The sequence below is a fragment of the Trichechus manatus genome, unplaced genomic scaffold (assembly GCF_000243295.1).
Source record: "Trichechus manatus latirostris isolate Lorelei unplaced genomic scaffold, TriManLat1.0 scaffold00056, whole genome shotgun sequence".
NCBI lineage: Eukaryota > Metazoa > Chordata > Mammalia > Sirenia > Trichechidae > Trichechus > Trichechus manatus.
The window spans coordinates 8375718-8390483 of NW_004443992.1; the positions used below are offsets into that span (position 1 = coordinate 8375718).

The window sequence follows — 14766 nt, forward strand, 5'->3', positions numbered from 1 at the left end:
AATATTTATGTACCTCTGCACTCCTTTTTCTAAGCCAGAACCTAATATATAAATTGCAATATATATCTTAAATATGTAATAAAATACTAATACGAAACAAAAAAAACCCTTTCTAGGTCAACCCTCAACTTAATCACATTTGTAATTCTATAAATAAATACATTTTGAGGTTGCCTCAAGGAATCCCCAAAGAAATTATGGTAAAATAAGGAAATAAAGTGACATTTTTCCTTTATCACATTTTAGCCTACAATAATCTGAAAATAATTGAACAAATCTTCATGGAATACATCATTTCTATTTTTCCCTCTATTTCCATTTCTCTTTATGACTGTTTCCTTGGAAAATTCTAATTCTGGAATTTTTCAAAGGCGCAGCATAAGCTAAACATTTATAAAATCAAGTATATGTATTCAAGTTGCCTAGGTTCCATTAATATTAGCCTCTCCTTCCTTGTCATTATACCCCCTTTCCTTTCTTCAAAGGAGTTTGTTACTAGCACATATACAAAGGGCCAACACCCTTGCCAGGTAATTCTCAGTTACCAGTAGCACTATCAACATCCATCAGAGGAGAGAAATGAGGATAAAGAAATTTTTTGCCTCTTTTGTAACCTGACAATGCAAAGATGATATTTTTTGGTAGTGGGCTAGTAAAAAGAGAAAAAAAATTTAAAAAATTTTTTAAAAAGGCAAAGGATACTTTTTATACACGTGAGTCCTAATGAAAATGACAGCATTTTAGAATCTCATTTTGCAGTTCACTATTCTTTTAACCAATATTTATCACGTGTTCATTACGTACATGATAAAGTACTAGATTCTAGGGAACTAACAAATAGAGAATATATGATCACTGCCCATAAAGAGCTTACAATCTAAAGAGAAAGCATAAAACACACAAACTTCAATAAGCAAAGTTTAAATGTTAAGTTAGCACAAAACAAGGGGTAGGGAATACACACATTTATTATTCAAACAGATTTTTGAAAACTCCTGACCAAGAAGGATATGCATATATGTACATTACCCACACCTAAATTTTCAAAACATTCAGAAATACACAGCACAAGAAAAAGAGGCAGACGAACCCTGCAACTGCTGCTACAAATAGCAACAGATGCAAGCCTAACTGAGAAGAGATAGGAAAGGAAGAGGTCAATAAGCAAGCTTTTAGCGAAAGAACAAAAATAAAGATGCACTTTAAGTTAAGCTGCTGGTTAGGAGATGATTACCTGAACTTCTTCAAACTCACTCCAGTACACAGCAGAGGCACTCTTGGAGGCTGTATCTGGGAAGATAAGAAGCTACTTTCCTGTGTGTTCCTTTCATTTTCATTTTAAAGCACACATGAAACCAGTGGTGATAAAACTGTATGTTGTACCAATGTGTTAATGGAAAGATAATGTGTGTATTTTGCATAAGTTAATATATGGATTCAATAGCTGTATTTTTTTCCTTCTTCTATCAAAGGCTGAACAACAGAAAACTCTAACTGATCTTGATCATTTAGACTAAAAGGTGCTTTCTCTGATCTTTTTTAGCATTTACTAGCAGCAGCATTTTGTGTTATAAGTTTGATTTCACTGATTAGAGTGATTATATATAGTTCTATATTATAAATCAAATAACTGTGAACCATTTTTAAAATAAATAAATATCAATCACAATATGGTTAGATTCTGGCTTCCGGAACAGGACATTCACAGAGAAAAATTTCAAGTTAAATAATAATCTACTGAGATGATGGTCACTCAAATCAAGAATCAAAATATACTGCCCTCAACAGGAACGAATTTGATTACAACATTTTTAAATATGAAAAGGAAGGGGTCAGAAAAAGCCAAAGCAACTATCAGAATGAAAAACAGCAGAAAGAAAGTTTTTCAGTCCCACAACTTAAAAAAAAGAAAAAAAATTTTTAAGAGGGAAAACTACAAAATTTACACATATGGGTTTTGGTACACATATTTCATTTCACTGTGCTAGAATTATTTTTCTTATGAACTCTCCTACCTCATTATTTGAATCTTGAATAACTTTATAGAGGGCTGGTACCAGTGTTTTTTTCCGGTGTAAAGTTGCTGCATAATTGGTGACCTGAGTGTCAGGTAATGCCTAAAAGAAATCACCAAAGGAAAACAAAAGTGAACTTAAATATTTGGGGTGTCAGGAACTTTATTTTACATGAGTTCAATTTGAAAAGAGTATTAATAGAGTCAACCAAGAAAAGTGAAAATAATTTATATAGGAAATAACCATGAGAAGAAATAAACTATTAAGTTAGGATGTTATTTAATGCAATTCTTTTAACTACTCAACTCTGAAAAATTATTAGAAATCACAAATTATACCAAGATTTACCAAAACGCGTCACCTTAAACTAATCTGGTCTAAAATATAATGTAGGAGAGATTGCAATATTTACATTGTATGTTTTTAAAAAACATTTATTTGTATAGAGTTATTAAGTTATATGGCTTTCAGTCAAATCAATGAGTGACTGCTAATTACAGAAAATAAAAGCCTAAAGCACAAACCCTATTTCTGGGCCTTACTGAAGCCTGGAGGCATCCCTTCTTTTATTGACTATGTTTTTAAACTTAAGTATTTCCTCATTGATCCTAACAACTATTTTCATTTTTACATATTATCTTCTAACCATTATCCACCTCAGTGCTTTTTTAAAGAGTTATAACTGAAACATGTTATTTTATATTTTACTGTTTTCACTTCATATCAAAACATTACTACAGGTTTCTCCATAGAGCACACATCTGCTAACTCTTTAAATTAATGACATCTAAAATCACATAATACATCCTTACCCTCAATCCAACTTACCTTGAATTCTGACAACCATTCTTCTACAACACCACGTTCAGATCCCAGCATCTTCTTCTACCTTTTATTTTTCTTTTACCTCTGAAAGAGAAAAGTGCTGAACTTGAAGATAACAATACTTACAAAAACTACCAAAGGCAAAAGATTTGTGCCATTTACTAAAGGAGAAACTTAGTATATTACTTTAGATAAGGAAGCTTGCTAATTAAAAAAAAAAAAAAACCTTTTTTCAGAAATAAGCTTTTTTTCCTTAATGATGCATTTGAAACCATATATCTTAATGTTTTCATATTTTCACCAACAACTAGGCTTCAAAATGACAAACACAAGTTTACTGAGTGAAATCAAACAGCACGATGTCCAAGACAATGCACAGTCCATGCCTGGAGCTCTTAACAAGTATACAACTGAAATAAGTTATACACCATGGAAAACCATGCGACAGATTATAAATGACAAAGCTAAATGAGCTAGAAATCAAGGGTAATATATTCAGCAAACTGATTACAAATATATACACATATATACTACAGAAAATAAAGTCTTTGAAGAAGGTAGATCTATGTTTTCTAAAATGGAAAGACATCCAAGTAGAAAAAGCAAATTGTACAATAAATAGCATGCAAACTACAATTCCATTTAAAAATTATATAAAATGTGAGAAAAGCCTGAAAGTACATATACACTAACCTATTAAGTGTTTACGTCTGAAGGAAAGGATTATTGAGAATATTCTAATTATATAATTTTGAATTCCAAAAAATAAATAAAAACATGCACATATTTTTAAAATGAGAAAGAAACAATAATTTTTTCTTTGTTAAAAATTTTGAGGCTCAAAACGTAAGAACAAGAAGAAATAAAGAACCTCTGGCAGTGGTGGGGAACTGTCTTTGAAGCAACTAAAATGAAAGCACCTTTCTTAAAAAAGACTACATTGCCAAATTTCATATTAGATTTTTACCTAGAAAAAAAGAAATCAGATTTTCTAATTTTTTCTTCAATTCCAGAAAGATTTTAAAATATTTATATATAAGGCACTATACTAAGTACTATATAAGCAAGAAGTCCAAAAAGGAGTAAGATATGCCCCTTATTTTCAAATAGCAAACGCTCTTAAGTCAGAGTGATGGATTTCTTCAGCTGCAAGATAAGAGAGAGAGATGGAACCTACATATTAAAAGAGATTTAAAAAACATATATTAATAATCAATTACAAAGTATAAATCTTATTAGGACCCTAATTCAAACAGTTAAAAAAACATATGAAACAACCGGGGAAAGTGGAACATGATTGGTTGTTTGATGATATTAAATTAAGGAATTATTATAGCTTATTTGTATATTTGGCAATGGTATTGCAGTAGGTTTTAAAACAATAGTCCTTATCGCTTAGAGATACATACTGAAATATTTATTGATGAAATGATGCCTGGAATTTACTGTAAAATAAATAGGGAGGGGATAGTGAGGAAAGTGTACTGGGGTATAGATGAAATATGACTGGCCATGAGTTGATAACCACTGAAGCTGATTAATTGCTATACTGGTTTCATTATACTATTTCTTCTCTTTTGTTGCAGGTTTGAAATGTTCCATAATAAACAATAAAAAGGAAAAAACTAAATTGATGAACTAATACTACATATAAATCATGACATACAAGATATAAAATAATGGCTCTTAAACTTTTTTTTTGGTGAAGGGAAGGGGAAGTCACAGATCTCTTTGAGATCTGAACAAAGCTATGGATTGCTTTTTTAGAAAGAAGTAAATATGATGCGTGCACATACACAATTTTGCAAACTATGTCAGGGAGTTCACAGGTCTACTAAAGCCCTTTCATAGAACTAGACCTCCAAAGTTAAAAACTCTTGCTGAAGAAATGAGAAGAACTACACATCCAAATGATACTGCCCTTCAAATAAGCTATCTTTCAGGTGTTACATTTATTCCACTGATTGCTCTTTATTTTCTTTCAAGTAACAATAAGTTCTTTACCTAAAAAATGGATTCCATGATATAACTATGATTACTGAGCATCTTATTGTACACAAATTACACCTAAAAAAGAGTTTTTAATAAAAAAATAAAATAACAAGCATGGATCCATCATACATTGTTAACTTCTAGTTATAAACAATTGTCAAAAGATCCTAGGATAGTTACCCCTGGAAGCTGCTCAGAATCCTACTAGGCAACTGCCCGGAAATTAAAGGAGAGATTCAGTAAGGAATTCATTGGTTCATTCTATAAATATTTCTTAAGCACTAACTATATGCCACCCTGAAGAACTGCAATACTGAAGGATTCTATGGGAAAAAAACTGAATGCACAGGAAGCATCAAAAGAAGATGCGGTATGAAGTCACTGTACCAAAAAAAATTGGTCGATGCTCAAACATTGTATGAGATAGCGTATGATCAAAAACTGCTGGTATTGAAGGAAGAAGTCCAAGCTGCACTGAAGGCACTGGCGACATACAAGGCTCCCAGAATTGACGGAATACCAACTGAGATGTTTCAACAAATGGATGCAACGCTGGAACCTCTTACTCATCTATGCCAAGAAATTTGGAAGACAGCTACCTGGCCAACCAATGAAAGAGATCCACATTTGTGCCCATTCAAAAGAAAGGTGATCAAACAGAATGCAGAAATTATTGAACAATATCATTAATATCACATGTGGGCAATTCTGAAGATAATTCAAAACTGAACTGCAGCCATACATCAACAGGGAATCACCAAAAGTTCAAGTTGGATTCAGAAGAGGACGTAGAACAAGGGATATCACTGCTGTTGTCAGGTGGATTGTGGACAAAAGGAGACAATATCAGAAAGATGTTTACTTGTGTATTATCGACTATGCAAAGACATTTGACTGTACAGTTCATAACAAATTACAGAGATCACTGCAAAGAATGGGAGTTTCCAAACACTTAACTGTACTCATGCAGATGTACACTGATCAAGAGACAGTCATTCAAACAGACAGGGATACAGCCATAGACTATTTAATTGTAAGTATAAGGTCATAACTTATTTGTTCAATAACTTACTGATGTTCTCAACTTTCTTACATTACCAAAAAAAAATGTATCTGTAGTAAACATCCTTATACATATTGTGCATTTGAGTTTTTTAGGGTCAAAGGATATAAACATTATTGACAGCATATTCAGTCTAAATATACTCTCAAAACCATAACCCTTCCCAGATTTTTAAAGAGTATATGACCATCTCATGTACAGAATAATTTCTCCCCATTCTATTTATAAAACTACTACCTCAGCATAAAAAAATAAAAAATAAAAAATCCACTGCCATCGAGTTAATTCCAATTCATAGTGACCCCATAGGGTTTCCAAGACTGTAAATTTCTGCAGAAGCAGACTGCCACATCTTTCTCCCGCGGAGCTGCTGGTGGTTTTGAACTGTGGACCTTTTGCTTAGCAGTCTAGCACTTTAACCACTGCACCACAACGGCTCAGCATAGAAGCATAAATAAATCCAAATACAGAATCTTTAATTTTCTTACATTTATTAATATGATGTATAAGATTTCTGAAACATCAGAACATCTGAATGAGTATCTATCACCAAAACATTAAAAATTTAATATACAGAATGCTGTAATGTATTTGAAGGGGTCATGGCAAAAAGATAATATATTTTACTTTATTTTAAAAATCACCTTGCTTGTTTAGCTAAGGCTCAATCTTCTAAAATTAAAAACCACATTTATAGTTGCCCTTTAAACAATCTGGAAGTCATTATAGAGTGTGATATGAGATCAAGGTCTAACTTAATTTTTTTCTCCCAAAAGTTCCCAATTGTTTTAATATATTATTTGCATATCTTTTTTTTTTCCCATCAACTTGAAATGCTACTTTTATCATATACTGTACATACCTGGAACTATTTCTGAGCTACTTTCCCCACTAATCTTGCACCAGACCAAACTGTTTTAATTACTGTGGTTTTATAATACATTTTATTATATAACTGTACAAGTCCGATTCTAATTTTTCTAAAATTACATTTCATTATTATTACTTACTTCATTCTTCCAGATGAATATTAGATTTATTTTGACAAGCTTCTTCTCTACACCCTATCCTAATGGAAATTAACTTTTCAAATTAATTCCAAATAACATCTTCACAATATTGAGTTTTCCCAAATAGGAGCATGGCGTTGCTCTTAGTTAAAAATCCTCTTCGAGAGAGCTTAGTATAAGTTATGTGTTTTCTTCAGACAGGTCAACACATTTCAATTATGTTAATTCCTAGGCAGTTTACATTTTTTTGCTGTGATTGTGATTTTTTTCCATTATGTTTTCTAAGTAGCTATTGTTACACACAATAAAGAAAACATTTCTTAAAAAGAAAAATCAAAATAAATAAGTTGTTACATAATTTATAAACTATTAAATTATATTTTAGCTCACTACAAGAGACTGTAAGATTGTAAAGATACAAACTCTTACAATATAAAAAGGGCAAGGAAACACAATTAATCAATAATTTTTTCATAATCTCTACAAAGAACATGTACTGTTTTTAAAATGAAACAAGAAGCTCAAATATTATTTTTAAAAAGAACCACATATCTTTTAAACCTGATACATATTACATCAGAATTCCCACCCAGTATAGGGCCCAAACTTATATATTTTGAAAAAGCTCCCTAAATAATCCCAATGACCATCTTCTAATTAAAAAAAAAAAAAAAAAGTATCCCATTCAGGGTAAATTTTTTATAATCACAAATTTAACAAATCAAATCTCTTTGACATCTAACAAAACCATTTAAAAAGTAACTGAAAGTTAAATAACTTTAAATAGAGGAATAAAGTGGTGTTAATAATAATTATAATCAATTCTCTGTGAAACAACTAAGGAGCTCCGGTGGCACAATGGTTAAGCATTCGGCAGCTAACTGAAAGGTCACTGGTTCAAACCCATCCAGCCGCTCTGGGGAAGCAAAGACCTGGCCATCCACTCCCGTAAAGATTACGGCCTAGGAAACCCTCTAGGGCCTTTCTACTCTGTTGCTATGAGTCGGAACAGACTTCACAGCACCCAACAGCAACGTGATACAAATAATTTTAAGACATCAGTTAATCAACAACTTTAAGAAGAAAACAAGAAATAATATTAAAAAGAAAAAAATTGGTTAACTAAAGGACGAGAACATAAGTTTACCCACATAGTCACATTGTCACTTTGTTTCTAGATATCTTGGTCTTTGTACTTGCCACTTAGCATGATCTTCTTCCAGTTCTCTGTATATGGCTGGATTGCTGTCAGTGTAAATGTCACCTCCTCAGAGAAGCCTTTTCTGTCTACTTTACTTAAATTGCCCCATGCCAGTTCCTCCTCCCTTCAACCTCTATCATTCTGCCCATTTCTTTTATAGCATTTATCACAACCTATAATTATCTTGAAGCCCAGGTGGTACAGTGGTTAAGAGCTATGGCTGCTAACCAAAAAGGCAGTTCAAATCCACCAGTTGCTTCTTAGAAACCCTATGGGGCAGCTGTACTCTGCCCCATAGGGTTTCTACGCGTCGGAACTGACTCGACGGCAACGGGTTTTATTTGGTAATTATCTTGCTTATTTATTACTGTCTGTCTTTCCCACTAGAATTTGTACTTCACAGGGACAGGCATTATATCCCCAGTGCCTGGCACACAGCAGACACTCAAACATCTGTTAATTCAATTGTGCTCATGGACTCAATTTATTTAGTACCTTTAGCAATGATGGAGTCCTGGTGGCGCAGCGGTTAAGAGTTTGGCCACTTACCAAAAGGTCGACAGTTCGAATCCATCAGCCGCTCTTTGGAAATCCTATGACGCAGTTCTACTCTGTTCTACAGGGTCACTATGAAACAGAATCAACTGGACAGCAACGGGTTTGGTTTTTTTGGTTAGCAATGACAGTTTACTTCTGGCCATAACAAAACCTATTAAGATTTTTGCCCGCATTTTCTACTTGGTGAAGCTTAATAATTTTATTCTCTTCCAAATTAAGTATAGATGGAAGTTAAATATCTTCTTTAAAAGTCACCCAGAAGCTTTTGACAGATAGATATTCTTCCAGATGCATGAATCAGTCACCCTAACCTTACCAGTATTTGAAATTAAACACACACATATGGAAATTTTGAATTAACTGGCATGTGTCAGGTAATCTTTTGCTGAGAAAATTGTTCATTTCAAAGCTGTATTATAGTGTGATATTTTGTAGACATTTTAAGTAACAATTAGGGTTAGTGTAAATTCAATTAAAAATTTAACCCCAGGTAGTGCTACTAATGTCAACTGAAATGATAACAGAATGAAAGAAAACCCAGACCTAAATTCTCAAAATGTCAAGTACTGACGCATAACTGCTATTTCATAATTTACTTGCCTGATCACTGAAAAGTTTCTTCAGACAAGACACACCCTGATTTCAAAAATGTTAAAATTGAATAAACATATGTCTTAGAATTGAGGGAATAAGTAAGCTATTACTGAGCCTATCAAGTATAAGCTATGTACCAGAACTGTTTTATAGCTTACCTAATTTAATGAAATGCAGTAGAATCTAGTGATTTAGAGCAGTGCTCTCAACTTTTTCGATCAGGATCCCTTTACAAAATTTTAAAAGTATTTACTAATTCATTTAAAAATAATAAGTCAAAAAGGGATTCAAACAGACATTTGTACACAAATGTTCAAAGCAACACTGTTCACATTAGTCAAAACATATAAACAACCCAAGTGTCTATCAGCAGATGAACAGATAACCAAAATATGGTACATCTACACAATGGAATATTATTCAGCCATAAAAAGAAATGAAGTTCTGATACATGTTACAACATGAACTCTTAAAACATTATGTTAATTGAATAAGACAGACACAAAAGTCAAATATTAACAGATTCCAATTATGTAAAAGATTTAGAATAAGTAAGTTCATAGGGACAGAAAGTTGATTAGAGGTTATGACGGGCTGGGGGGAAAGGAGATGGGAAGTTACTGCTTAACGGGTACAGAGTTTCTATTTGAGGTGATTAAAGCCTATTATATTAAAAATTCGAGGTACATACAATGGTTTATAATAGCAAATGGGCATTTGCGCAAATGTGCATCAAAACATTATTATTATTATCACTGTATTATTATGTTAAAGATGTTTTAGTGTATTTGGAGGTGTTTCCCTAATGTTTTTAATGCATTGAAAAGTACAGTATATGCTATATACTAAGACAAACATTTGACTAACTGATATTAGATATGAACCGTTATCTAACCATTCTAACTTATATACAATTTCAACTTAAAGACAGACTCAGGAACAGAACTCGTTCGTAATCTGGGGACTACCTATACACTCAAAAATGATCAAAATGGCAAGTTTTATATGTATTTTCCCACAATAAAATAAAAATAAGCCAATTACATGTTAACATAATTAACTTTTTTTTAATAAAAAGTCTATTTTTTCCAAAGCAACAAAAAAAATTAGTGGGAGTCGCATTGTTTTACATGATTTTGTAACTGCTTCTACATTCAATCTACTGCTGAAAAAGTTCACTGTATATTTATGAAAAAATGAGACTGAAGAAGACAAATATTTTCTTAGTACTAGATGAGAAAATTAAAGGATAAAGAAGTTGAGTAATCTAAGAAAGGTAACATAGCTTAAATGGCAGAGCCTGGATTTGAATTTAACTCTTACTCTAAAACCTATGGTTGAAAAAGGCACTAACTATGTGACTTGAACCCTATCTTATGGCTCATACTACTCTCTCCACTGCTTTCTACGTCTGGCCACACTCTTTTCAGTTTCATCATGCACACCTTCACCCAGCCTGGGATGCTGTCTTACTCTTGCTATTTGAATAGCTGGCTCCTTCCCATCCAGTCTCAGCAAGCCTTCCCTGATCACTTTATCTAAACAGCAGCCCTTTCCCTTCTTCCCCAGTATTTTCCATCCCAATACATGGTTTCTTTCCTAGAGCTTCTTTGGGTTTCATAACTTATTTATGAGACCTCATTACTTATTGTCTATCTCCATTAGACTGCAAATTTCATGACAGTAGGGTCTATTTCTGTTTTGCTCACCATTATGTACTCAAAGCTAACAAGCCTACTATGGTATCTGGACATATGGCAGCTACTTAATGCATATTTGTTGAATCAATGAACCACACTGCTTATATGGCCTTGGACAAATCACTTAAACCCTTTGGGCTTCAGTTTCCTCTATACAATGATAAGTTACTTTCTAACTCTAAAACCCTATAAATATATTTTAGTACCTTCATTTGAAAGATACAATAGTACTGGTTATAGAAAAATTTTATAGAACATATATATCCTAACTAGGCTCAGTATTTTTTAGTACATAAAGGTAGCTAGAGAATGCAGTTATTAATATACTATAAGCTTCCTTTTTATTTAACCATCTGGTTACAGAAATCAGCACAAAACTCTGAGGAACATTTCTTCTATTATACATTTCACTCGCCTCATCACCTATTATATAAAAACTATATTTAAAAGCAAGAGCTCAAGTTGATAACCTGGTATGCAGCTCAATTGAGGCCCATACTGCCTCACTTCCAGAGTATATAACAAAGTAAAGAGGATATCACAGAAAATGATTATTTTTTTGTGACCATAGTAATGGTAACCTTTACCAGCAAGCCCTCCCTGACTACAACATAATGAACAGAATGATAAACTGCTGGAACGTGACCTGAAGAAGGTCAATAACTGCTTGCCAGGAAGCAATTCAGAGTACTCATTCAAACACAATAAGCTCTCCATTACCACATGTTTAGAACTTGTGTCTTAGCTGACAGCACACATCTTGTTTAGGAATTCTCCATTTACAGAGAATCAGAATATAAGCAGTAGTAAAGCTTAGTGGTTAAAGAGTATGGGCTCTAGTACAAGACTGCCTGAATCTGAATTCCAGTTTCATGACCACATCCTTGGGAAAGTTACTTAACCAATCTGGCCTCAAATTTCTCACTTACAAGATAGGGATAATTTATATTATCCTATGTCAAAAGTTTATTTTAAAAGATTAAATAAGTTAACACACATAAGGCTTTAGAACATTGACTGGCACAATATAAGTCCTCAACCTAGTGGTTAAAGAAAAAAAAAAAAACAAACCTGATGCCGTTGAGTCGATTCTGATTCATACAGGACAGAATCAAACTGCTCCATAAAGTTTCCAAGGAGCGGCTGGTGGATTCGAACTGCTGACCCTTTGGTTAGCAGCTGAGCTCTTAACTACACCACCAGGGCTCCCAATAGAGGCCAGTTAGCTATTGTTATTATTATAGAAATAATATCAATGCTACTATTTAATTTTTTGAACAATTTAGGAGGCATTTTTACTGTGGAGATAAAGTATAGCAATTATTCATCCATTCATCAACTAATATTTACTGAAAATCAATTACTTGTTAGGTACTGAGTTGGATGCTGAGCAGACAGCAGTGAGCAAGACTAATTAAAATTCCTGCTGTCAAGGATTTCAGGTGGATCAAAATATATATTGACAAAGCTATACAATTATCAGGGCAACATATGAGTAGCCAATAATGATCTTGCTACTGCAAATTTTCCAACGAGGTGAACAACTATGAAGGTATTTCAAAGCATGAAGGTATTTCAAAGTGTAATTATGAGAGTTTAAGCCCTTAAGATATGGTATGATTGTAAATACCAAATACACTAAAATAAAATTTAAATATTCAATTTCTTTAGTTGCACTACTCACATTTCAAGTGCTCAAAAGTTACATGTGCTGCTGTTGTTGTCAGGTGCCATCGAGTCAATTCCAACTCATACCCACCCCATGTGACAAAGCAGAACTGCCCCACAGGGTTTTCTAGGCTGTAGTCTTTACAGGAGCAGATTGCCAGGTCTTTCTCCTGCAGAGCCACTGGATGAGTTTGAAATCATCAACCTTTCAGTTAGCAGCCAAGTGCTTAACTGCTGCACCACCACGGCCAATGTGTCCCATATTGGACAGCAGAGACATAGAACATTTCCATCATTAGAGAAGATATATGGACTGCACTGATCTAGACGTAGCTAGACAATGCACTCATGATGAGTAAATTCAGTAATTCAATTTAAAGCTTAGGCAATAAAAAGATTTTTATAAAACACAACTATTAAAAGGGAAATACTTTCAAAAGTAAAATTCAAAGGCAATAATTAAGATGGGAGTATTTCAAGTTTCCTAGGTAAAAATGCTCAATAAATAGAAGTGACCTACTAAAGAGTAGCAGAAACTAACATGTCTAACTATATAAGGAGATTCATTATTTATTCTTTAAAAAGTTGAGGTCTATGACTTTACCTCTGTTTTAAGATCAGTTTTCTAAAGGAGGAGGTGGCACAGGAATGCGGCAGGTTTCAAGTGTGGAATTCATTGGTTGAGACGTAAATATTTTCCAAGTCTATAAAAAATAAAAACGAAAAACTGTGAAATACTAAGATATAATATTCTAAAAATGTAATACAAAGGAGCAAGAACAGTTTTGAGAAGACATTTAGTTTACCTAATTAAAAAATAATTTTAAAAATTATTATCCAAAATATTTCTATAATAAATAGCATACTTGTGTACCTTTATCAGACTGAATAAGAAGAACATTAGATTTCAAGATAGGAAGTCTGAGTTTTACTCTCAAATTTGCCACTAATTATTTGTAACACTTTGAGTGGGTTACTTAAATTATCTGGAGCCTCACTTGAATAGTCCATAAAATTAAGTCCTTTCCAGTCATAAAATTCTATAAATTCTATAAATCTAAACTTTGAAGCATGTTATAGTGAATCATTAAAAAACACCCTCATTAAAATTTTAGTAAACAAAACAAAAATCAAACTCATTGCCATTGAGTCGATTTCAGCTTATAGAGACCGTATATGCAATATAAAACAAGCTTACCAAAGTATCACAGTCTACAAAATCATTTTGGATGAGTTTCACAGAACCGAAAATTTTATCTTTTTTTAAAAAAGAACACAGAAAAACGCTATTACTTTAATTTTTGGCACCAAAACAGATTAAAAAATTTTGGTCATAGAGAATCATTTTTAAGTTGTTAAAAGTGTAAATACTTTCTTAGGAAGTAATAACTATTTTCATGTATTTGCTGACTGTATTATACTTTTTTGATTCAAAACTGCATCACAATCTCAAAATCTGAAATACTAAAAGAAAATTAACATTAAAATCAAAATATGTTCATTAACAAAGTATACTTTTTCTCTTTGAATGCAAAGAACACTACAATAAAATTCCTTTGAAGTTAAATTACATAATCATTGTAAAGTCTCTGTTTTTCAAACGGGATGTGTCAAGACCCCCCTACTCCAACCACAGCAGCTGACTTTTTTTATCTTATAATTTCGGCTTTCACATCAGATTTTTATTTCATTAGAAGGTTCTGCAGTGGGGTAAAAACTTGAAAAGGACTACACAGACTGTTTCTGGAAAGACAGACAAGAAAATGGCAACACTCTGAGACGGGCACTTGATGTCACAGGAATACAGTGGGAATGAGACTCTGTCCTTTGGACCTTGGGCATTTTAAACCACCAAGACAATTGTCAATTTTTGAAGCAGAGAGTCTGAAAAACTAGTACACTAGGAACCTGTGTAGAAATGGGTTTCTCACAATCTTTCAGGGCTGACTGAGGATATTTAATAGGCTCTTAAAAAGAAAAAAAAAATTAGGCAAATGAGAGGAAGAGTGAGTTTTATGAAACTTTTAACACATCTCTAAAACAGCTCAATCCCTGATTAGTGGGAGGTGACCTACCCCTAACCCCATTTACACAACAGAGAAAAATGGGAACTCTGCCTGGAAGATAATATTGTCTGGAC

General features: G+C 32.9%; 1 protein-coding gene across 2 annotated transcripts in view; it reads right to left on the reverse strand.

The window, feature by feature from the left end:
* Positions 1-14766, reverse strand: part of ORC2 (origin recognition complex subunit 2) — a 155490-nt gene that overhangs the window by 104073 nt on the left and 36651 nt on the right. For both annotated transcript variants that reach the window (XM_023732975.1, XM_023732976.1), the window contains 3 exons: positions 13231-13330; positions 2844-2924; positions 2016-2117 (listed from right to left, as the gene is read on the reverse strand). In XM_023732975.1, coding sequence (XP_023588743.1) covers positions 2016-2117; positions 2844-2894 — 153 coding nt within the window. In that variant the 5' untranslated portion in view covers positions 2895-2924; positions 13231-13330. The remainder of the gene's footprint in view (positions 1-2015; positions 2118-2843; positions 2925-13230; positions 13331-14766) is intronic.